General features: G+C 42.1%; 1 protein-coding gene across 1 annotated transcript in view; it reads left to right on the forward strand.

Annotated features, from left to right (window-relative positions):
- PDIA5 (protein disulfide isomerase family A member 5) overlaps positions 1 to 24,811 on the forward strand; it is a 128,874-nt gene extending 104,063 nt beyond the window's left edge. The window contains exons 15-17 of the mRNA XM_045032179.1: positions 13,476 to 13,546; positions 20,996 to 21,130; positions 24,611 to 24,811. Coding sequence (XP_044888114.1) covers positions 13,476 to 13,546; positions 20,996 to 21,130; positions 24,611 to 24,691 — 287 coding nt within the window. The 3' untranslated portion in view covers positions 24,692 to 24,811. The remainder of the gene's footprint in view (positions 1 to 13,475; positions 13,547 to 20,995; positions 21,131 to 24,610) is intronic.
- Positions 24,812 to 25,264: the final 453 nt, after the last annotated feature.

Consider the following 25,264-nt stretch of genomic DNA (forward strand, 5'->3'; position numbering starts at 1 on the left):
TATTTGTGGCGATTGCCGATCGCATGAAAGGCGAGCCGGTCTCCTCGCAGCGGATTTCATCCTGGTGACGTCATGTATACGAACGTGCTACGAGCTTGCTCGCGTCCCCCCATGCCGACTCACCGCACACTCGACGAGGGCGCACGCCTCGTCGGCCGCCTTCCTGGCCCATGTCCCCATCCAGGACATCTGTAGAGCGGCCACCTGGTCTTCTGTACACACCTTCGCTTCCGACTACGCGTTGGTGCAACAGTCTCGAGACGATGCAGCCTTCGGCTCAGCAGTCCTACACTCGGCCACGTCTCACTCCGACCCCACTGCCTAGGTAAGGCTTGGAAATCACCTAAATGGAATGCATAGGAGCAATCACTCGAAGAAGAAAAGACGGTTACTCACCGTAGTTCTTCGAGATGTGTTGCTCCTATCCATTCCAGACCCGCCCTCCTTCCCCACTGTTGGAGTAGCTGGCAAGAAGGAACTGAGGAGCGGATGGGCCGGCTGGGGTATATATCCAGCGCCATAGCGGCGCCACTCCAGGGGGCGCCCAGCCGGCCCGCCGGAGTTGCTAGGGTAAAAAATGTTCCGGAGAGCCATGCACGCGCGGCGCGCACACCTAAATGGAATGGCTAGGAGCAACACATCTCGAAGAACAACAGTTACTACGGTGAGTAACCGTCTTTTGTTAGTGTTAACATGCCCCTGCCGTTGCACAGTAAACTTCATGATAAAAATCAGTTGTTGATTAGCTGTCAGAGCCACAAAGGGCAAACAAATTGCAATGGAGTATCATCTCAGTTTGGAATGTTTTGCTGGGTAACTCCCAGTGAATCAGACAAGAATGCATTATAAGGTTTATTACAGAGAGTAGCGTTCTGGTATTTTCTTCTAGTTAGGATTTCTGTTAAGGGTTTTCCGCACGTACAAAAGTTTCCAAAAGGAAAAATAAATGCAACCCACATTTATTTTCTTTCAAACAGAAATACTGTTCTCTAAGAAATGAAAACTAGCATGGAGACACATTTCTTTGTGGATTATCATGGAGGTCAAAATCTACCTCCAAGAAGACTTTTATACGAAGGAATCAACCAGATTGGGAATGGGGTTGGATTGTGATGGAATAGTCTTAGTTCTTTGGAATTTATTTTAATTGGTCAGTTTTAGTGCAAAGGTTTGTTGTTTCCCAGACCAATTTGATTTCTCTTCTTAAGACAAACACTTTAACAAACATGTCCTGTCAGCTGAAACAAGAAGTAATAATAAGAAAGAAAGTTCACTGTTCCTTTTAGTGTCTTGTAACGATGGTCATTGCCAACACTATTAACTTCCCAAATGGCTTCAATTTGTAGGGCTCAACAGGGTTCACAGAGTGGACATTTTTAATAGATATTTCACTGCTGAGAGCTGATTTTCAGTTTGCTTTACTAATCAGCAGAGAAACTTCAATTTAACCTGAAATGATTATTGCCTGCTGGTGAGGTCTAGTCCTTAGTATTATTGCAGTATAACCCATGGAGGTTATGCAAAGATGACCCAGAATAAAAACATTATTAGGGACCACACTCTTCTGTGAAAGGGTTTTATATAGAACTAGTCGGAACTGGGCAGCCGCCATATGTATAGTTAGTATATTCATCTCTTCTTTGGCTTTTGCTTATCTCCTAAAGTTTCCCCAAACTTGCATTGTTCTTTTTTGAGGTGCGGGTGAGTTAGAATGTGAAACCTATCTCTGAAAAGTTTTTTGGGTGGGGTTTGAATCTCGGTTAAAAGAAAATGGGTCTTAACATTGTAGGATGGTGGTTGGGAGGCATGGCAGCAGGTCCTTCTCCTGGCAGTGGTACAAACACTCTTTTCAGGCTGCAGGATCCTTATTAAGATGTACCCTGACTGAGAGGCCTCGTCACCAGCTAGGCCAGGAACACCTCAGTCTGCTTATGCATAGTGGTAAGAAATCAGATGGGGACACGGCTTTGTATAGATTAGATCAGTTAGTTTCTGTATTTCCGTATTTGTCTCGTTGATGTTATGTGGGACACTGAAGTCTGCAACAGGCGCATGTTGATTTCCCCCCGCAGACTTTGCTGGAAACTAAGATCAGCCTCCTGCCTTATTACCTGCACCAATTTTACCCCTTCTCCCTCCCAGTCCCCGACCCCCAAAATGGAAACTTCCTGGTTTCATCTCATCTGTACACCCACGAATACACAGAATGACACAGGTGAGCAGGAAGTTGGTGCACAGGAGTGGAACACATCTGGGCTTCTCCAGGGGCACAAACAGGCCAGAAAGTTGCCCTAATAAGATAACGGAGGATCTCCCTTCCCCAGTCCCATTGCAGAGTAATCCTTAGCTGGTATGGAGCTGGCTACACCAGACCTCTGCTATCCCTTCTTTGTCCCTCTCATGTAGGGGTGTAGTCGAGTCTGCTGTGCTCTGGCGATCCCTGTCTGGTGTAACAGCCAGCCAGCATAGCTTAGAACAGGGACCAATGGAGAACTAGCCCCAGAATCGGGGTGTCATAGAATTGTTTCTTTTGTGGCATTCCCTGTCCCCCTGCTAGCTCATCACTGTAGATGTGGAGAGAATTGATCCCTATGTGAGGGAACCACAGTGAAAAACTGTCTGACATATTCAACTATTAGGTGAGCTAGAACCAAACATGCATCACAAAGCAACAGGCGTGTGATAAGTTCTGTATCCCATAAGCATGTAGGAAATGCTGCACTGGATCAGATCAATGGTCCATCTAGTCCAGTATCCTTTCTCTGACAGTGGCCAGCACCAGCTCTTTCAGAGTAGGCATTTATGACATAACTTGTCCGTGGGAGAGATTTCCTAACTTCCCAATAGTTAGAGGCTGGTTTATGCTGTAATTGAGTCTTCTTATCTTTTGTGCAAAGGACTGGTATTTAGTTCCTCAGACTATCCCTGCAGAGTAACTACATAAGGGGGTGTGTATACATAAGCCAAAATCCTTCAGGAGTCTTCATGACAGAGGTACCAATTTTATATGCGCGCGCGCACACACTCACACTCACTGGCTGCACACAGCAAAGAATCCCTTTAAAGGCAAAAGCATCTCCAGGAAGCATCTGGCTGAAAGGAGAGGAAAATATCCAGGACCTAGATCTGAGCATTCGGATAATGATGCTTCACATTCAGTGGGTTTATGCATTTCAGAGTTTTGATGATTTATGTGAGCTCTGCCTGTACCTAATTTCTCTCTGTACATTAGTGGGGAACTTGCTGTTTACTCTCATGTCAGTCAAGTATCTGCTTATTGGTGTAAATAGGGCGGACGACAGTGCTGTCCAGCGAATCCATTAATGGTCTGTTTTGTTAATGGATGAAGCTGTACAGAGGCTTCCATGATCAAACTGGCACAGCTACTGTTACATTCTTGGTGTCTGAGGATAATAATTAGTACGGAGAGAACTGCTCTTAAAATTGTTTGTCCATTACTCTTACTTCAAAATTATGAGTTAGTTTCTTGGACTGAACACAGCTGAGGAAGAAATCTGAGGAAGAAGCTGGGAATACAGCTATGGCACTAAACCTGAAGATAAATTAGTCAGGTTCACACTCATAAAGCCCTCTTGTTTTCTGAAACAGGATTCCTGCTTTAAATCTTTAATAACCTTAAAATGTTACAAGTGATTTATTTATTGGGAGGGAGATTACCCATATTATGTGACTGGCTATGTTAGACGATTTAGCAGTCGTACCACGTGTGCCATTTGCCGCAGAATATTCCTTCTCCTGTCCCCAAAAGCACTACCGTTACCCTACAATATAAAGATATGAATAGAGAAGGTTTCAGATTGCTAATGTACTACCATCTTTCTGAAGTCTCTTGACTTTGTGGGGTCAAGCTCATATTAGGTAATGCTGTAACTTCTGTTTTCGGCTGATACCATAATATTACAATGGGCCTGATTTTGAGCCAGACTCTAATTTAGGACTTTGATGCTGCAGGTAAATGCCCCTTTATCTTTTCATCGGCAACTAGCTGCAGGCACAGCTATAGGACTTTACCAGCTGTGCCTACAGGTCAAGTGATTGCATGGCAAGATCCGGTTTGCTCATGCAGTTAAATGCAGCCACACAAGTGTGGTTGGAGTTAATTGTGCCTGCAAAATCAGAGGCCAAGTTGAGGCCTGTGTTTGTGCTCCACAGCTTCATGAAGCTGTATTTTAAAGGCTTTGTCAGGTGCCACTGGGAACTGACAAAAAATGCAGAGAAAAATCCAGGTGTTCTTTGAGTGAAACAGCTTTGTTCTGAGTGTCTTTTATTTCAACCCTTTTCTGTTCTAAACCAGTTCAGAGGTGCTCACTGTACATCTTTCTGTTTTGCAGGATTACATGTGTCAAGGGTCAGAACTACTTTGATGTAGGTGATAGTCCACTCTTAATAAAATCGCATCCTTGTCCCTACTGTACAGGGAGATCCAACCGAGAAGTCCTCCACTGCTAACCTCTTCCTCTTTCCTTGCTTCCCCCATCCCCAAATTCCAGAGAACCCACGTCTGGCCTGTGATATTTTTTGTCAAAGCTCCACACATTTCTGTTAAAGGCAGCAATTTGAAAGGATTTGGTTTTACGCAGCACCTTTGCACTCTAGGTATCTCAAGCGTTTGACAAAGTAATGAGATAAATACAGTATGCAGACAGTAAATGCGTAGGCAGAGCTGTAGCCATAGTTACCTGGGTGCCCTTTCAACACGCGATATGCATGCTCTTTGAACAAGTGCGCTTCAAGGGTTAATGATATTCCGCAGCCAGTAGGAGATTCTGTGCCAGTTTCAGACCAGACAGATTTCTAACTAGCTAGGACTTCAGAAACCGACAGGAGAGGATTCCAAGGGTACGCAGTGCATGTCGTTGCTCTGCCAAATGACAGCAAGCTAGGAGCTACACTTCTACGATGAAGACTGACGATCTAGGGTGAGTATCCAAAGGCACCTCAGGAAGTTAGGTACACAGCTGCCATTGACTGTCAGTGGTGATTGAATGCCTTAGATGTCCTTGAAAATCCCCCTATAAGAGTGGTGAAAGAGAGCTCCTTTGGATACTACTACTAAGGATAAAAATTAGCACTTAACGTTCACATAGCTCTTCCTAGACTATGCAAGGAAGTAATTAGTCCTGACAGCATCCCTGGGGAATAGGGTGTAAGTTTTTCCATTATACAGATTGGGTAGTTGAGGCAGAGAAGTGGAGACTTGTCTGAAGGCACACGATGAGTTGATGGCAGAGCTGGGATTATAGCACAGGAATCTCAAAATTGTAGCCCACTGCCTATTGCTACAGACAATGTTGTGGAATAGTATCTAACCCCCACTCCCGCATGCTTCATGCACAATTTCAGATGGCTTTCTTTCACCTGGTCCTTTAAATCACCTACTACAATGGAAGGAAAATTTATTTTTTACTTTTTTTTTTTTAAAGTGTTGATAAAATAAGACTTCAGATATCTTAGCAAACACCAGCACATTGTGAAATTATTAATAGGTTGCTTGTCAATGTTGAGAGCCATGAGGCAAGGCCTAATTGACCTGACACTTAAATGAAACCCCACAAACGTCTCAAATCAAAGGACAAACGCCTTCCTTTCAAATATTAATGATCATTCTGCCAAGCCACAAGTTATGCTGTGTCAGGTCATATTATGAAAAAAGGTTTGGTCCCAGATATTGTATTAAAAGCCCTCCAGTTCTTTACCAGTGGAACAAAAACAAATTAACCTTTCAGTAACATCTCCAAATGGCTTTCTTGAATTTGTCTGTGGTTTCAATAACTTGTGTAGCTGCATGAATTGTATTAGTATAAACACTAGCTGTTTTTTTTCAGCTCTGATCTCTGCAATTATAGTACATGGTCTAACTTTCTTTGATTGGCCAAGGAATAGCCTTCTTTTAATTCTGGTGAACCGCTTCAATTCTCAAAATGGAAACAGCCTTTTTTGTCTTCTGCATTCTGCCAGCTCCTCTGTCGGCTTTGATGGATTCTGATGTGTTTCTTTCACTTGCTTGGAAGTGTGGTTGTTTTAAAACCAGTAATGGAAGGCAACGTCTCTTTGTCTTATTTAGAGGGTGATTATTTAGACCAGCAGACAGGGGTTCAGGACTTCTGGGTTTCAATCCCACCTTTGCAACCAGGCTTGATTCTGCAAAGTGCTGGGCACTCGCAGTCAGACTTCAGTGCACTCAGCACCTCACAGATGTGCTCAGTACCTAGCAGAACCGAACCCCATGAGGAAGTTATGTAACCCCTTTTTGACATAGGTTAATCTTGAATCTTATGAAAGGGATAGTAATGCCTATCGCTCAAGGGCAATTTGAAGCTTAATTAAATGAATGTTGGTTACAGCTGTTGAGATCCTGGGATGCGAGTTGCTAAAAGATTGAATGGTTTTTTTTCCTGTTGTGCAGAGACTAGAGCTCAGACAGTGTAAATGCCATTGTGTCCTAAGCCAGGTGTGACAGTGCTGGTTTAAGTTTGCATAATACATTTTATCCTGAAGCAGGTTACAACCTTAAATGTCGATGTTGTGTGTGTAATCGGTCTGGTAAAGTACTGGATGTATAACAAATACCTTACTCATTATACTCCTTACTCGTGTGTGAATCTATGTGTGTGTCTATATATAAATGTATGTGTTATGATCGAGACAGAGATCTGTAAAGGTATAATAAGGTAAAATTGTCAAAAGTGCTAACCACCTGGTCTGCACACTGATTTTGTAGTGATATAAGTACTTTGATTTGGGACGTGACCAAAATAGTTGTACTGGTGCAATTCCTCCTGTGGGCGCAGTATAGCTCGTTCTCCTTCTCATATGGGAACTTGTATAGTGGTGTAGCTGTGTCCGCACTAGGGGAGTTATACTGTCTAACTATATCAATAGAGTTCAAACCCATACCGTTTTTGTGTGCAGGCAAGGCCTAAAGTGACTTAGTAGCAAATTCGAAAGACTCAGGCATATAGAAGTCTTAAGTCTTAAGCAATTTAAGGATTTTGCTTGCCTCCATTTTAGGATGGCAACTTTGGGGACCCTTTACTAAAGGCTTCATTTTCACAGGTCAGGATGCTTGGCATGTTCTGAAAACAGGATCCCTTTAAGGTATCTCAAGCTGGGCACCCAAAATCACAATTCTCTTCTGAAAATCTTGTCTGAACTGTGTTTAAACCTGTCCTTTGGTAAACTCAACCGCCATGTGAATTCAGCCAGGATCAAATTTGCCAATGACACTAAAAGTGGAGAGGTAACCTTTAGGACAGTAGTGGGGCATCAGGCAACTAGGAGAGATTCAGTAAACTTTCCTGATGGGGGAAATTAATGCAGTTGTATCTATGCTCTTTAAGTGAGTTTATTTTCATGTTGTGACCCTCATATTCTCCAAGGGTATAACCAAAACTTTGCTGCAGTGAAGTTGTAGGATAAGGATTAAGCAGCTGAGAGAGATGAGCCATGACACAATCTATTTTGAGAAATGTTACGTGCTAGGAACAGAACCAATGAGAGCCTCTATTTCATTCTTTTATGTGTAATGCTACCCAAGCACCCTTGGTGACTTATTCTGTCTGTGCTGACGAACTGGTAATATCCCTTTTATTTTTTTAAATGATTCCTTTACATCTTTAACCTCAATTATCTAAACCTCCTCTTCATAGAACGTGAGGTCTTTTCTGTCTCCTACTTCTCCGTTAGGTTATCTAGTCCATCATGGTCCCAGGACACCTGTCCCATCTTGCCAGGAATCCCTTCCTATTTAACAATAAGTGCAGGGTGGTCACAACCCCCTGACATCTGTTTGTGATGCTCCTAAGGGTCACCACCCCCTGATTGAGAATCCTTGATCTAGTTCATCTCCTGGTGGCCTTTGCAGTTTATTCCCGGCAATATGTTTTGGAGTTATTTGTCCATTCTGGTTTTAAATGCCATAAACTGTAGAGCATCTAAGGGGATCATTCTAGCTTGCCCATTTCTGGATTTTAGTCTTATCGTTGGTATTTACTTCTGCCAGTATGGGGCATTCCTGTTTCAAAATGAAACACTGCTGCTTTGACCTTGCCATGGGAAATTGAACTCTTCTTAACAAATACCTTCGTCTTAGCACCTCATTGCAACCAAAGCAGCCTATGGATGTTGTCGTGCATCCTTAAAGGGCACCTTAACCTCTGCTGATTTCCCCCAGACTCTTTAGTGTAAATAACCCTCCTCTGTCATTATAAAGCCTGTTATTTTCAAGCAAGCTGAATAAGGTGGAACCCATCTCCCCTGGCATAGGTCTTCCATTTCAAGAATGTTCATGCCATGCCGCCACCCCCATCTAGCTAGATACAACAACTGAGATTTTCAAAGATACCAGAGGGGTTTTGAATCCCATTTCCCATTGCAATTAAAATCTCATCTTTTCAAGATTTGCTGCCCTATAAATACCTGAGAGAGATGTATAGAACCTTTCCACTCTTGACATCTCGTCGACACCTTAAGTTGCCTCAAGTTTAATCTCTTTCCATTCCAGCCCATCCGGAAGATCTCTTCTGAGCAGCCTGTGTACTTTCATATCTTAATCCACAGTAATTGTACACTTGTTCTTTTTAACATTCAAATCTCCACGACAGCGTGAATGCTTAAAATAAAAGTGTGATGGGAAGTGTGAAAAAGGAGTAGTGGGAATGAGTTTTCCTTCTGTCAAAAGAAAGATGTCATCCTCTGCTTTTTTGTGGGTGCGCGCCTTAAATAGAATGACTGAATTGGGTGATTTCCAGTTTTCTGCATTTGGCAATCCTTTTAAGTTGTAACAGATGAAGTTCCGTCTGAGGCGCTCCTTCCCACATCTTTTTCAATGACTTCTTGAAACTCCTTGAGCATTCAGCACAGAATTTGGCACGGACTTCACATCTGTTCCATGGGTAGATGGCCAAAGTTAACAGAACGCCCATTGAACAGTGATGCTAAAAGCCGCATGTTGGTGTTTTTAGCGTTGTGACCAGAATACGTTAAATAAAACACACTGAGTCAAATTCAGAAGTGAAATGTAAGATACACACCAGTAAGCCATGGTCGGGGAGGGGTTGTGTTAGACATAGGAAGGACAGGTAGGAAGGGAGGAGTGTAGAAGTGAAAGCGACTACCAAGAGTGTGTAAGATGTGGTAGGATAAAACTGGGAGGTTTACACTCTTTTACCAATGATTTTGGATTATGTGTGGTTTAGCTATCTCCTCCATGTTGCCTAAAAACTCCAAACATATTAGTCATAGCATTTGGAAAATACAGGCAATGATCCAGATGATCTAATGGTCCCTTGTGCCCTTAAAAATCTATGAGTCTTTGCTCATAGCTGTCTTGATGCCCTCTGTTGGATATTACTTTGCAGTATGTGTCATGATGACGTGCTAGGACAGTAGGGCCATTGAGCAACTGTTGACATGCCTGACAGTTTTATTAATCCCCTGTTATCAGCTAAACTGCTGTTTGGTATTCCGAGCTGCCATCTGTTGACCACTGTAAAATACCAGGTTGCATTTTTAATGTGAAGTGGACTTTTCTTTGTCTAAAGGGACACTCGTGGTTTATTGGCTTTCAGTTGTATTTACTTGAAAAGAATGACTTGTTCTAAATCCTAACTATCAAAGCTACGTGTCAGCACATAAGTGGGGGCTTGTAGCTGGGAGCTTTAACAGATTCCCTCCTCAGGCACAGAGAGAGGTACAAACCACCCGAGGGACGCTGTCTGAAAGACATTTACTTGTTTGGGGGGGGGGACACTTTAAATCAAGTTGTGTTTAGTTTTGGGGTGTCTTATTTTCAATCTGAAGGATCACTTAATAAAAACTGTGTTGGAGAATCAAACTCAAGTCCTTCAAAACAACCCCCCCAACCCTCCAAAACACTTTGTAGGGTAAGTTATTGGGGGGGGACCCTTGTCTTCTAGAGGGACTGAGTGAAGCAATGCTGTCAAAGTGTAAACTACTATTGAAATAATTTTGGGGGAAGGGTTTCTTTGATTGTGGGTGTGATTTCTTGCCTTTTTGCTTCTGAAATGTCTTTAAGTGTTTTCCCATCACCCCTTATTATCCTATTTGTATTGCATTAGCAACTGGAGGTCCCAGCAAGACTGGGTCCTCATAGTGCTAGGTGCTGTACAGAAAGATACTGAGAGACAGTCCCTGCCCTGAAGAGCTTACAGCCCATATAGACAGGACAGTGGAAACAAGGGCACAGAGAGGTGATGTGACTTATCCAAGATCACCTATCAGATGGGTTACAGACCTGGGAAAAGAAATCGAGCAGTCCAGAGTCCCAGTCTAGTGACCTGTCCCCCAGGCCAAACGGCCAGTTCAGCCTGATCAACACTAAAGCACTTAACAAAATGAACAAAATAATATTCAGACTATACTGTGTATGCGCAGGGATCTCTTTACCGAGCGCCGAAGTGCAGCTGCCTTTGGCATGGAATGTAGCAACACTACAAAGTAGTTGAGGATAGTAAGGCCTGGTCTACACTGGGAGGGGTCGACCTAAGATACGCAACTTTAGCTACGAGAATAGCATAGCTGAAGTCGACATATCTTAGTTCGACTTACCTCGCATCCTCACGGCATGGAGTCGATTGCCGTGGCTCCCTCGTTGACTTTGCTTCTGCCTCTCACTGAGCTGAAGTTCAGCAGTCGATGGGAGAGTGATTGGGGATCGATTTATCGCATCTACACTACACGCGATAAATCGATCCCCAGTAGATCGATCGCTACCCACCGATCCGGCGGGTAGTATAGACGTACCCTAAGGGCGGGATTTTAAGAAATGCCTGGGTGAGTTAAGAGTACGAGTTCCACTGACTTTCTTCGGTATTTACTTCCTACCACTTCACTGCCTTTCAGTGGGACTTGTGCTTCTAAGTCACTTGGTGCTCTTGAAAATCCCTCCCTGCAGGAAGAAAACTGTGTACAATTCAAACTGAAGTTGGCAGGATGGCCAACAGTGTAATCAATGGTACTGCAATTTGCCAAGATGTCAGGGTTAACCATCTTCACTTGTGAAAAAGACCATGAAATCTTTGATACGAGAACCTTGGTTTTACATCTCATGTAAAAGACAGCAGCCCCAGTAACAAAGTGCCTTTTAACATCATGCTAGGGCATCTGTTCAATACTGACTAAGAAGGGAAGAGTGCCACCTATTTACAAATATTTTGCAGTAATAAATGACAGTAAGACTAATGTGAGCTGTACTGTGAACACACAGTTGCCTGCATGCTGCTTTTTATCATTTGAAGGCAAAGGCAGGAATACTTTGATGATCCGTCGATAGCTTTTTACCTTTACCTTAGATCAGTGCACGGCTGGAGGAAGTTAACCAGTTTCCTTTGTGTCTAATCAAAAGAGAAGGGCTCTCACAACTCCTTTGTGCACAATCTCCACAAGTTAGGAAGAATCGTTCACTGCAGATATTTTATTACTTTTGGTCACACTGATTTATCTAATGTAGGCCAAGTATTTGAGAGTACCTCAGGTTCATCACAGACAATGTACGGAGCTGCTGAATTGAGACCGTTAAAATCTGAAGCTGCTCTCTAATGAAAAGGGCAGATCTTCCTTCCCCGGTTTGCTTTTTTGTAAAATATGAATGAATGTTTTGTCCACATAAGTGAGAAACTAACCAGTCTTTAGTTTGACACTGCTATAATACCAGCATATAGTAGCCAGTCTTTCCCACAAAGTTTTACCAGTATACTGCGCAGCCTTTCTGTGTGTAGGTTTTTTCCTTCAGTCCTATCCCACCCAATCCCCTTTCAAATTGCGTGGTGTTTGTTGTGTGAGCAAATGGGAGGAAACTGTGGAAAAGCAAGAACTTGTAACCTTAATGCAAATTGGAGGTCTGTCCTCCAGCTGTGAAAAGCTGGTGTACTGATGTACTTCACAGCCACCCCCAGGGTGTGGCTCTAAACTTTCAAAGTGGGGCTTGATGTTTAATACAGAGATTGTCTCATGGACACCTCCCTTCTAATTCTCACGCCTACAGACCACCTCTCCTCCCATTCACAACTGCCTCCACCTCTAGTCCTCCCATTCTCAGGGCTTGGCTACACTTACGGTTTGCAGCGCTGGTAGTTTGTAGCGCTGGTCATCCAGCTGTGTAGGAGCAGCGCTGGTGTGTGGCCACACTCACAGCTACCAGCGCTGGTGTGTGGCCACATTTGCAACATTTGCAGCGCTGTTGGGAGTGCTGCATTATGGGCAGCTATCCCAGCATTCAAGTGGCAACAACGTGCTTTTCAAAAGGGGGGGGGGGTGGAGGGTGGTGTACTGTGACAGGGAGCGGGGAAGAGAGAGAGAGTGGATTTTTGGAGCCAACACTGTGGGTTAGTTTCCTGGATTGAAAAATCACAAAATGTTCACGAGCCCTTAGTCTTAACTCTTAATTGCAAACAGCCTGCATCCAACACGGACTCCCCGCTGTTTCACTCACTCCCTGTGGTGTACTGTGACAGGGAGCGGGGAAGAGAGAGAGAGTGGATTTTTGGAGCCAACAGTTTAGCTTCCTGGATTGAAAAATCACAAAATGTTTGCGAACCCTTGGTCTTAGTTGCAAACAGTCAAGCAAACATTCACTCCCTGCCTCTCATTTGATCGTTCACAGCCAGGTACAGATAGCTCCTGTTTGCTGTGATCAGTGTTTGTTTTTTAGATAAGCAGTTCAACGGAGCTCCGATCGGAGTTCACAACAAAACAAAGAGAGGCTGCATAACAAAACAAAGAGAGTAATTTAGTTAAAAGCTTTCTGGGATATCTCCTTATTCCCTGGAGGCCAATAAAAGCGCTGGTGTGTGTCCACACTTGATGAGCAGCGCTGGATCACCAGCGCTGCAATCGCTACACCCCAACCTGGCCAGGTGTACAGCCAGCGCTGCAGCCAGGGAGTTGCAGCGCTGGATGTGCCTTGCAGGTGTGGACGGTTACTAATTGCAGCGCTGGAAAGTCTCTACCAGCGCTGCAACTTGCAAGTGTAGCCAAGCCCTCAGTCACATAACATCCCTGTGGCAACTACAGTAATTACATATGTGAAAACAGAATAATATGAAAATCTTTAATCTGTTTATAGATGTTTTCTAATGCTATTTAAAGCAACTGGAAATAAGGAGGAGACCCTTGCACTGTGGTTCCAATTCAGGAAGGCGCTTCAGCTTCAGTCCATCCCTGTTCAGGGCAGCATTTAAGCATGTGGGGGGACTTATTGGGACTTATGCAAATATCCAAGTTCTCTCTTAAACTTGGATACTTTCCTGAACTGGAGGCCATGTCCCTCACCATACCACCAAGTTCCTCAGCTAAGAGTTTGAGAACCTCTCATCTAGAAAGTTTTTTTTCTTTTAAATGCTTAATTTACCTACAGGCTTGTCTTTCTGTTGCCCCAATGTCTGTTCTGCAATTAATTTTACATATTTTTTTCCTTTTCTTCCCATGCTGCACAGGGTGTCCACACTGTAAAAATTCCATCCCACATTTCACAACTGCTGCAGAACTCTTTAAAGAAGATCGAAAGGTAACCCATTTTTAATAGTTTCTGAGATGTTTAAAGTGCCTCTGCCACCTTTTCACTGAACAAGCTTAATCTAGTTCATTTAATGATAAGGCTTGTGCAGAGGAATGCTGTTGAACAAGTTAATCAGTTATAAAATATGTGTGCATCTTAGAAGTCATACTTTTTTTTGGCCAAACTGAGTTGAACTTTTAACCTTCTTTCTGATTTTTCTTTATTTTCCCCTTTTAATTCTTCTTGGGTGAAATCTTCCCTGTTAAGTCATGTTGTAACTCTTTGAGTCTACAGATGAGAAATAAAGATTATTTTAAACATTTTCTTGTTCACCCTTCCTTACAGTCTTGTTATAATTAGTGGGGTGGACCTAGGAAGAAATGTATGTGTCTGAGATCTGGACTAGCCTAACTCTTAGTTTGACCTGTCTACACAGTTCAGAGCAGTGAAAAATTTTGCTTCCTGTTCCACAGGTCAATCTAAGCCCTGGTGTAGACGCAGTTAGGTCAACAGAAGAATTCTTCCGTCAACCCACATACCACCTTTCATAGAGGTGGATTAATTATAGCGACAGAAACACTCTTCCTGTCAGTGTAGGGAGCATCTACACTACAGTACTTCAGCAGCACAGGTGCAGTGCCAGAGCTGTGCACTGTAGCAGCTGTAGTGTAGACATACCCTGACTCTGGGCAGAAACGCAGAGGGGATTATCAAAAGAGCTGAAGTGATTTACAAACAAAACCCAGTTGAAGTCTCTTGGGAGCACAAATCCCATTGGCTTTCAATAGGACTTGTGTTTTGTAGATCACATACAAGCTGTTGAAAATTCCACCCTTAATCCAAAACCTGGGAAATTGCAATTTGTGTCAGATCTATCAAACCCACAGTCACATGGGGGTAGTCCTTCCTCACACAAATATAATGGCCTCATTGGCTCATATAAGCAAAGGCATCTGCTGTTAGGCCCTATCATCTCTCCTTTGTTAGTACATCTTCAGTCTTCTCTCTTGTCTCTGTGATCTGTAATGTGTTTCAGGCTATGGTTTGTATGAAAGGTGCTATTAAAAAAACACTTTTTTTGTTTCTTTTTTTAGTTCCCTTTACTTCTTCCCAGTCTTTGCAACCCAGCACCTTCTGTCTGTACAAGAAACAGAGGCTCCAATTCAACAAGCTATTTAAGGACATGACGAGTCCCTTTTTCTCACTTGCTTACAGTGAGGAACATGATTTAGTCCTTTGCTGAATTGGGGCCATAATCCTATAGCTATGTTTGTGGTTAAACTTCCTGCCTGCTTTTCACCTAGCCATGCTGTGGAAATGGCTTGGGGGATTTACCAGGAAATGAAGGGCTAGCTTTGAAACCTCTTGCCATTTAGACTTTACAGATATTGGCGAGACCTCAATGAACTGTGGGTGCATCTGTGCGCGCACATGCTGGGAGAGCAGGGAGGAGTGTCTATGGAGGGCATTTAGTCAATCTCTGAATTACATGTGATTAACTGTAGGGAGGCAAACTGCTCTCTTGTCTTGCTTATGGATGAAATTAGAATGCTGCTGTTATGCCCTTGGGTTCAGGTGGCATGTAGCAGAATTTAGTGGCACACCGTTCTCAATTCTCCTGCAGTGTTATGCCTTGTGGTTACTAGTTTGTTTCCAAGAATTCTAAAAACGTCATTTTTCTCTCTACCTTCTGCTAGCTCTGAGACAGGCCTTTCTGTCCGGAGCTCCCTGCAATTTTATTCCATCTAGGAGTTACGAAGTGAATGTACCAAAAATGTGAGACTTGCTTATCCGGATGTATTCATAAACATCTGATCACAATTTTAGCATGTGTCATGGTTGTGCTGAATGCAAATATCTGAAGGTTTTGATTCACAACTGCAGGCAGCTGTGAAAGGACTCAAAGCCCTGGAGACAATGATTGATGGCTGCAACTCTTTATTTCAGCTGAGGGCACTTAAGGCTGAAGTGCAGAGGTATAAAATGTAATGAGGTGGAACAGAAGATCCAATAGAGAATATTAAGGTTTGTACAGTTTCCAAAAGGTAGGCACACAGCAAAAACAGCTTCGTTCCCCTTGTTGATTTATGAAAGTGCTAAGGATTGATCACCTTGGGAACCCTCTTCAGTCATGCACAACCCATAGGCTACCAAGATGTTTCTTGCTGCCTGTTGGTGCCCTTGTAGAAAAGACATAAGGCCTTGATCCAGCTAAGGACTTAAGCATGTGACTGTCTCCACTAACTTCAATAAGACCACTCCTGTGTTTAAAGTTACACACATCCTCAAATGTTTTGTTGAATTGTGACCCTATGGAATTAAATAGGGATTAAACCAAAAGGGCTCAATAGACATTGCTCCAAAAATAAGGAGCAAAGGTATTAATCTTAAAAATGTACAGAATGTAATAGAAAATAATTAAGCTTTCTCTGTTTTTTAAACTGTTGTCCTATAGGGTTCTGTAACAGGGATGCTAACAATGCTAACAGATGGTTCAAGTTTTATCATTTTCTATTAAATTCTCATGGACTTTTCAATAAGCGTGGCCCCTTAGCATCTGGAAAATTTTAACTTTTTAAATTAAAAAAGGAAAGGAAGATTCCAGGCCTTATTGTTGCAAAAATATCTGAAAAGGTGAACTGACGGAGCTCTCCCAAGTTCATAGAGAGACTGAAAACAGACTGCTCGGAGGTGTGAATGTTGTCTCCGTTATCAAAATGGGGCATTAATTTTGAAGACTCATAACAGGCCAGATTTTTTCCAAAGAACTCAATCTGTTGGTGTGCACTTTTCAATCACATAATACTTGTGCACTAGCGACAGAATTTGCACATTCAAAGCCCATCATCTGCATGCAAAATCACATGCACAGAAATGAAGGTCACTATTTCAAAATTGGGCCCCAAATATCAATGTTTCATTGGTTGTCTCATGGCAGAAATATCCAGCTGATGTGCTTGTCAAATGTGTCTACGCATTACAGAAGATCTGGAAATATCTGGCTCTGGCATACCACCCACAGCCCCTGCACCTCCACTTGCTTTAGTGTCTCTGAACTACTGGTAAGAACAGGCCAGTGAGGAGAGAAGTCTAGAGACGCTGAGCACATCCTGACTGTACAGAATTCAGGGTAGCTTCTGGAAAGGTTCTTATGCAACCAACTCTGCTAGGGCCAATGAGACATCCCCCATTACAAGGCTCCTCCCTCACTGCAGGTCTATGCCAGTTGCACATCACTTCTCACTTTTCAACAGCTGACAAAATATTACTTTCAGGTACTTTAAAATATGAAACCTGGGTCCTGGGACCTTCTTGTTTTCAGCTGCCTGGGGAGCTATGGCCTTCACTTGCAGCTGCCAGGAGAGATCCCTGGGCTTTGATTTGCATCTGCAGCTCTCCTTATGGATGCTTTCAGCAGAGACCATTCAGACCTTCTGGCTCACCAACAGATGCTGAAGAGCTGCAAGTGTGACAGTTGTCCCTTTGCTGAACAGATGGAGGAGCATGAAGATTTGTTCAGTCCATACTCTAGACTAGAGACTCTTAGGGACGCCAATAAAACCTTTAGAAGTCCGCAGGCTCATTTTCAGCTGAGCCCCAAAAAGCTGAGTCCAAAGTTAAGCTAGAATGAATTGATTTATGGTGCTCTGATCTGAACTTCGTGGAGGAAATCTGTTGAATTTTTTTCCCATGCCCACAGAGTAAGAAATATCTAGAATTCTGCAAAAGGTGCTGCTGTTTGGGCAAGCCTCTTTGGAATTACTTATATTTTTGAACACACTTGTACTCTTATGCATCTATATAAAGCAGAACACCAGTCAGCTAACAGTGGGTTTGTATGGTTGTCATTGAGGGCAAAATCTGAAGAAATTGGGATTACATAGCCGTCATTGAAGGAAGATCTGCTGTGGTCTGCAGAACCTCTAGAAATCAGTGAGACTTAATGAATCACAATATGGAACTCCACCATGCTATTTTTGGCAGTTGCTTTTTTAAGGTTGAACGACACTTTCAGGTCCTAATCCAGGAAAATTCTGTGTGATGAAATTGGGACACAAATGCATTAAAGAAACAAGAAACTAATACTTTGGAGATTCAAGCATGTCTTGAATTAAAAAAAAAAAAAGACTCATCAGACATGGTAATGTTGTTCCTGTACATCATGGTAACTAAAGATTAATCTTCTCTTGCAAACTGATTCCCATAACAAGTGAATTGTGGCTAACCTCAGTGGGGTGTATTGTATTTTGGAGATATAACCAATTACATAAATGAAACCTTGTACAGTAAACATAGGGAAGAATGGGTCCCTGTTTAATTCGTATGTGCTATCAAAACCTTTGTCACTTGGCAACAACACTTTTTTTTTATAATCAGATTTGTCATCTGTAGTTGACTACTCTGTAAAGCAGATGCTTAGTACCATTCTTTTTCACACTGAAATGTTATCCCTAATTTATTTTTTTAAAATAAGCCTGTCCTATATCATTCCTTCCTTGAATCAATATTCAGTTATTCACTTCCATTTTCATAACAAAAGTCAATATTAGCTCCTGCAGAGATTTATTTCCTTGAATCAATAAACCTGTGCATGGCGGTACATATTTTAATAGGAGAGCAACTGCTACCGAAGAAAGATATTTTACATCATCTCACAATGGCTGGATGACACTGTTAAAATGCAAAAGGTTGAAAAACAGAAGGGGAACAATTTCCTGAAAGGAAAGGAGATTCCATTGTCTCTTTCCCAGACACCCATTTAACACATGCACATTTTTTAAAAATGGTAATGTCACTCTAGAATAGAAAATTGTTTCGCAATTCTGTTGGGAGGTGGTTCCCCTGAAGAAAACAATGACACTAAGTATAGTAATATACTAGGGCTTGTCTACTCAGTGAGGTAATGCGCGCTATTGGGTTGTGGTTTCTAAAGCGCACTAATGCGTTGCACAGCATATGCCCCCATGGCTGACTCCTCCCCCTACCCCCGGGGCACATCTGGGGACATCGCAAGGAGTAATAGCTCCCATTGCTCCAGGAACAGAGAGAGAGAGAGAGAGATGGAGCACCACCACCACCCTTTGACGCAGCATATAGCCTCACCAGCACATTTCCCTCCACTGCACCCCCTTGCCTCTGAATAACAGCTTTCTCCTGCTGCCAGCTAATGTAGCAAGTAGAGGCAGTCTGTGCTGCAATGCTGAGGGTTTAGGATTCAAACCCAGTTTGATGCACAATAGAGAGATTTACAGTTGCACCTAATAGAACTTGTTTTTTGCCTTTTTCTTAAAAAAAAAAAATCCAAACCAATTAGGAAATTACATACGAAACTTCGTTAAAAGAACATTGTTAAGGCTGCAAAATCAAGAACTCCAGAGGTAGGAAATACCAGGTCTATGGTTGCCCATGCAACTTTAATACTGCCCTCTTACATGTACATTATGATACAGTCTTTCATTACATGCTCAGATACAATATTTTCTCACAGGGCTCCTGCCTTATTTTAGTGCACACAATGGTTGCACAAGGAGGCAGCAATAAGCTTGCACAACTGTAAATCTGGCTTTTCCTTTCAGCTACTTGACATGCAACCTAAATAATGGTCTTTTAATATCACTTTTAACGTATAAATACCAGACATATATAGATGAAGAGTTCTTGCTGCGGATTATTCTTAACATTTGTCTTTAGTGGCCCCGATTCATCGAGAGTTGTACAAAAACTACCAACATGTATTTGTGATTTTATTCCTTTATTTAAATAGTCTTCAGGAATCCTTGGTCTTTTAGGCCACTTTAATGGTTTCCCTGTTTTAACACATGAATAAAGAAGTGATATTCTGCAATGAGGTAGCAATTTTCATCCAAGGATACAATTGAGTGTGATCTTTCTAAGCCACTGTTTTATGAGGATCTCAAATCCAAAACAACACAAACCCCAAGATAGATTTTCCAGTTTCTTTTAATTGCTGCCCAGCTGTTGCGATCAGTTAATGTAGTTTTGACTGCTCCACCATGCAAATAAAAGACATAGTGGCACAGTAAGTGATCTTTAATTATGGGAGTACGGGGCATCAGAAGCACTGACATCATGCAAATAAAAGGTATTTTGCTCAGAGTGCTTGGAGTAGGCCAGAGGAATGGAAAGTTTAAAGTTAAAATGCATCTGATATTAAATTAGTTTTGAAACACTGTAGTCAGTAGTCAAAATAAACCCTTCTCTAATTGGCTGGCTTTTATGTAGCATAGACTTAACCCTGTGTAACTCGCCCAGTCTCCAGCAAATGTGTAATGGGATTGTGAAGGTAAGTGTTTGTAAGTTGCAGTCGACCTTTAGAATAACTTCTGCAGGTGGAGCTACGTATATATAACAACAGTGGGATTGGGCCAATGTAAGTAAAGTCCATTTTCCAAAAGAGCTGAAGCTGAAAATTTAAAAAAAGGCCTGATCCTGTGATGCATCCACAACTCCCACTGCAGCCAGTTGGAAGTGCTGGTTCTCAGTGATACACACAGGGTGGTAACAGTAGCCGTGAGCCCTGTTTTAGTCTGGGACGACATACTGTGGCTCCTAAGTTAAGAGCTCTCTCTGTGAGCAGGCAAAGAGGGACAAAGCCAGTCTACGGTAGATCAGCAGAGAGTTGCCATGCTGGGTGCTCTCGCGGGCTATTACTGTTATTTATTTATAGCATCTAGGGACCATACCTGAGATCAGAACTCCATGGTGCTAGGCACTGTACGTACTCATAACACACCTTACCCCAAACACCTTGCAGTCCAAACTACAAGACAGACAAAGGGCGGCAGAGGAGTAAGGCAACCTGCCTAAAGGCACGCAGAAGATGAGTAACGGAGCCACGATTAAATCCTAGGTCTTCTGACTCTGGTGCCCTACCCACTAGACCCACATCTCGCTTAACCTGGGTGAGGGTTGTTTACAGCTGCTTTGAGCATACATCATTAGTGCCCTTTACACTTGTATGAATTAATTAATAAACATTGCACCATCTTTCTATATAAGCTTTTCTCTGAATAAACGAAAGAGGGAAGAAGACGTTGCAGCCAGCCAGATACAGTAGTATATTTAGGGATAACGAAGATGGTTTTCTTATCCTATAAGCACTTGCAGCCGAGTAGCCCTAATTAATGAAGTTTAAGAGATACAGTTCTAGCCAGCATAATGAATTGCACCCCTAGAGAACAGAGTTCCATGTCTTACCTAAGGATTGTGCAAGTCAACTTGAGTCTGATACTCTTATCCTTCTCCCCATCTCTGGAGATTATAAAAGCATTGCATATTTTGGTACAAGTGGTTGTTCCTATTCCAGACACATCTAGGCTGCAACAGCAGAGGATGTGTGCACCTCTTCAATTTCTCATCCAATAAAAGTGCCACTATTTGAAGCAGCAGACAGTTATGGTTTTTCATCTCTTATGTGCTATTCCTTTTGTATTTCAGATAGCCTATGCTGCAGTGGACTGTGCCAAAGAACAGAACCATGATCTGTGTAAACAGGAAGGTGTGGATGGTTACCCCACCTTTAACTATTACAACTACGGGAAGTTTATAGAAAAATATAATGGAGAGAGGGGGGTAAGTATAAGAATAGGTTGCAATGTGAAAAAATAACCTCCATGGGGAGAGGAATGTCTTCTCTTTCCATTTTTGTTGTAAATTAACAGGACTGGGTAAACTTTCAATGTATTACAAAAGGCTTCAACTTTTCCACTCCCGTCAGTAATTTAGTGGGCTGAATCACTGTGTACCACACCCATATGCATTTTTGAACTGGAACTTGTTTGATCTATTTGGGGAAATTTAGCACCTGCTAAGGGAAATTTGGAGTGAATTTGATGATTTAGGCTGCCAGGAAAGAGATTGAAGTCCAGGACCATCATGGTAGCATTTAATTTCAGAAAAGGGAATGACACAAAAATGAGGAATTTAGTTAAACAGAAATTAAAAGGTACAGTGCCAAAAGTGAAATCCCTGCAAGCTGCATGGAAACTTTTTAAAGAAACCATAATAGAGGATCAATTTAAATGTATACCTCAAATTAAAAAACATAGTAAGGGAACCAAAAAAGTGCCACAGGGTCTAAACAACAAAGTAAAAGAAGCTGTTAGATGTAAAAAGACATCCTTTAAAAATTGGAAGTTTAAATTGTATTGAGGAAAATAGAAAGGAGCATAAACTCTGGCAAGTGAAGTGTAAAAATATAATTAGGAAGGCCAAAAAAAAATTTAAAAAAAATGGAAGAACAGCTAGCCAAAGACTCAAAAAGTAATAGCTTTTTTTTATTTTTTAAGTACATCAGACGCAGGAAGCCTGCTAAACAACCAGTGGGGTCACTGGACGATCAAGATGCTAAAGAAGCATTCAAGGAAGATAAGGCCATTGTGGAGAAACAAATGAATTATTTGCATTGGTCTTCACGGCTGAGAATGTGAGGGAGATTCCCAAACCTGAGCCATTCTTTTTAGGTGACAAATCTGAGGAACAGTCCCAGATTGAGGTGTCATTAGAGGAGGTTTTGGAACAAATTGATAAACAGTAATAAGTCACCAGGACCAAATGTTCTGAAGGAACTCCAGAGTTCTGAAGGAACTCAAATGTGAAATTGCATAACTACTAATGGTGGTATGTAATCTATCATTTAAATCAGCTTTGGTACCAGATGACTGAAGGATAGCTAATGTGATGTCAATTTTTAAAAAACGCTCTAGAGGCAATCCTGGCAATTACAGGACGGTAAGCCTAACTTCAGTACCAAGCAAATTGGTTGAAACTATAGTAAAAAAACAGAATTATTAGACACATAAATGAACACGATTTGTTGGGGAAGAGTCAACATGGTTTTTGTAAGGAGAAATCATGCCTGACCAATCTACTAGAATTCTTTGAGGGGGTCAACAAGCATGTGGCCAAGGGTGATCCAGTGGATATAGTGTACTTAGATTTTCAGAAAGCCTTTGACAAGGTCCCTCAACAAAGACTCTAAAGCAAATTAAGCTGTCATGGGATAAGAGGGAAAGTCCTCTCCTGGATCAGTAACTGGTTAAAAGATAGGACACAAAGGATAAAATGGTCTGTTTTCAGAATGGAAAGAGATAAATAGTGGTGTCCCCGAGGGCTTTGTACGGGCCCCAGTCCTATTCAGCATATTCATAAGGGATCTGGAAAAAGGGATAAACAGTGAGGTGACAAAATTTGCAGATGATACAAAAGTATTCAAGATAGTTAAGTCCCAAGCAGACTGCAAAGAGGTAGAAAATGATCTCATAAAACCGGGGGACTGGGCAACAAAATAGCAGATGGGACTTTTCAGGTTGGAAAAGAGATGACTAAGGGGGGATATGATTGAGGTCTTTAAAATCATGACTGGTGTGTGGAGAAAGTAAATAAGGAAGTGTTATTTTCTCCTTCTCAAAACGCAAGAACTAGGGGTCACCAAATGAATAGGCAAGCAGGGTTAAAACAAACAAAAGGAAGTATTCCCACAACACACAGTCAACCTGTGGAACTCCTTGCCAGAGGATGTTGTGAAGGCCAAGACTATAACAGGGTTCAAAAAAGAACTAGATAAGTTCAAGGAGGATGGCTCCATCAATAGCAGGATGGGCAGGGATGCAAAACCATGCTCTGAAGTGTCCCTAGGCTCTGTTTGCCAGAAGCTGGGAATGGGCAATGGGATGGATCACTTGAGGATTACCTGTTCTGTTCATTCCCTCTGAATCATCTGGCATTGGCCACTGTTGGAAGACAGGATATTGGGCTAGATGGACCATTGGTCTGACCCAGTATGGCCGTTCTTATGAGATTTATGAAGGAAAGGATTCCAGCTCTAGAATCACCTGACTTAAGGGAGACACTGTCCAATTATTGGAAAATGTTCTAGCTAGTGTGGTTTGTGTACAACTAACACTTAATTGGATAGAATTATAATTACTCTGCAGTCTCTCTCTACTTTAAGCAAGAACTGGAGATTCTCCTTTAGTTTGATGGCATGGCATGGCCATCTGCTTTTGGAGCCAGAGAATGTGATTTCTGTCTCTGCTGCCATTGTGAACTCCTGAATGGACATAGCATGCAGCAAAGTGACAACCGTGAAGTACATAGAGTTACAGGTTTGTTGCAATATCGTAGCAAAGGATTCTGTTACTAAAGCAGTAAAACACTTCAAGAACTACCATTCTCCTGGATTCCGTTTACTGTGTCAGAGGTTGAAGAATCTTGGCTTATAGCCTCCTATCTTGCAAAGGAATTCTAACAGTTAGAGGAAGGCACTGGGTGTCAGGAAACCTGTATTCTGTTCCTGACTCTGCCAAAGAAACCTGTACTTGTTTCATGGGATAAGAGGGAAGGTCTTATTTACCCACGAAAGCTTATGCTCCAATACGTCTGTTAGTCTATAAGGTGCCACAGGACTCTTTGCTGCTTTTACTTGTAAATAAATTTCCTGGGTCGCACAAAGAACCACCTTTTGTTAATCAGGGCCCCAGTCCTGTTACTGATTCTGCGTGAGCAGGTCCTTTACATTCATGTGGCACTTCGTGCCCATGTGTAGTCGGTTGTGATCTAAGGTCTAAGAGAGAGCCCTAGAGACAACCAAGGCCGAGCATACCATGGAATAAAGAATTGACACATCTCTGTGCTCCAGGGTGGCAATCGCATGTCTGCTAGCTGGTTTTGAAATGGTGCATGCAGCATATTAACATGGCACTAATGTATGTTTCAGAGTTTATTAATGAAAAAGCATTGACCACATTTGTGAGAAGCTCCCTGCTGTCTCCTCCATTACATTGTTGCCTTCCATATTCTTCCTTCCCTCCCCACTGCCAGTTTTTCATGAGACTTGATGAATCTAAAGCCTCTATGGATATTTCCTTTTCCACTTCATTGGAGAAGCCCTGCACCAGCACATTGTTGTGATCAGACTGTAAGAAGCAATGACTGTTCTCTCGTTTACATTCCACATACATACCCATCCCTTGGTGTTGGGAGTCTTGAAACATTGTTTTGGTGTCTTTTATTTTAAAAATTTGACCAATATTTTTCTTTCTTTAAATATAGGAGTCTGGATTTGCCACTTTCATGCGAACCCTTAGAGAAAGAGACCATGAAAGGGTAGGGAAGAAGAAGGATGAACTGTAATTTCTGCCTCAAAAGACATTTTCCACTGCACTGTGAATGGTCCCAGGTCCATTGTTACTGCGCCTGAGATTTCACATATTCTAAAGACAGAGACTTAAAAAAAAACAAAAAAAAAAAACAGCCATGGCCATTTTGTACAATTTTGAAATAAAGTGAAACTACTTGATTTTTAAAGGAAAACAGATTGTTGCCATATTCTGTTTAAAAACTAGCATTTTTCTCATGATGTGAGAATATGCCCATCAACACTCCTATGCAATATTTTTGTAATCTGTAGGGTGTGTCTGTAGGTGAAGATGTTTGATACAGTGATTCTGCATTTTTTTTAAGGGTATTACAATCCATGTAATAACTTGTTTGTTTTTTTTTAAATCAGTGGAGGAAAATGGGACTTTTGGGAAACAAAAATCTGTTCAAATGCAGTTTTGCGAAAATAGATACATGTTCTTCAGAGATGTTTGGGGGGGACAATTTTAAGGTGCTCAGGGATAAATAGGGAAATTGAGTTAATGAAGACACTAGCATTGACCATTCCAGATCGAACTGATTTCACGTTTAATCCGCTGAACCAGA

This window comes from Mauremys mutica, chromosome 10 (genome assembly GCF_020497125.1).
Source record: "Mauremys mutica isolate MM-2020 ecotype Southern chromosome 10, ASM2049712v1, whole genome shotgun sequence".
NCBI lineage: Eukaryota > Metazoa > Chordata > Testudines > Geoemydidae > Mauremys > Mauremys mutica.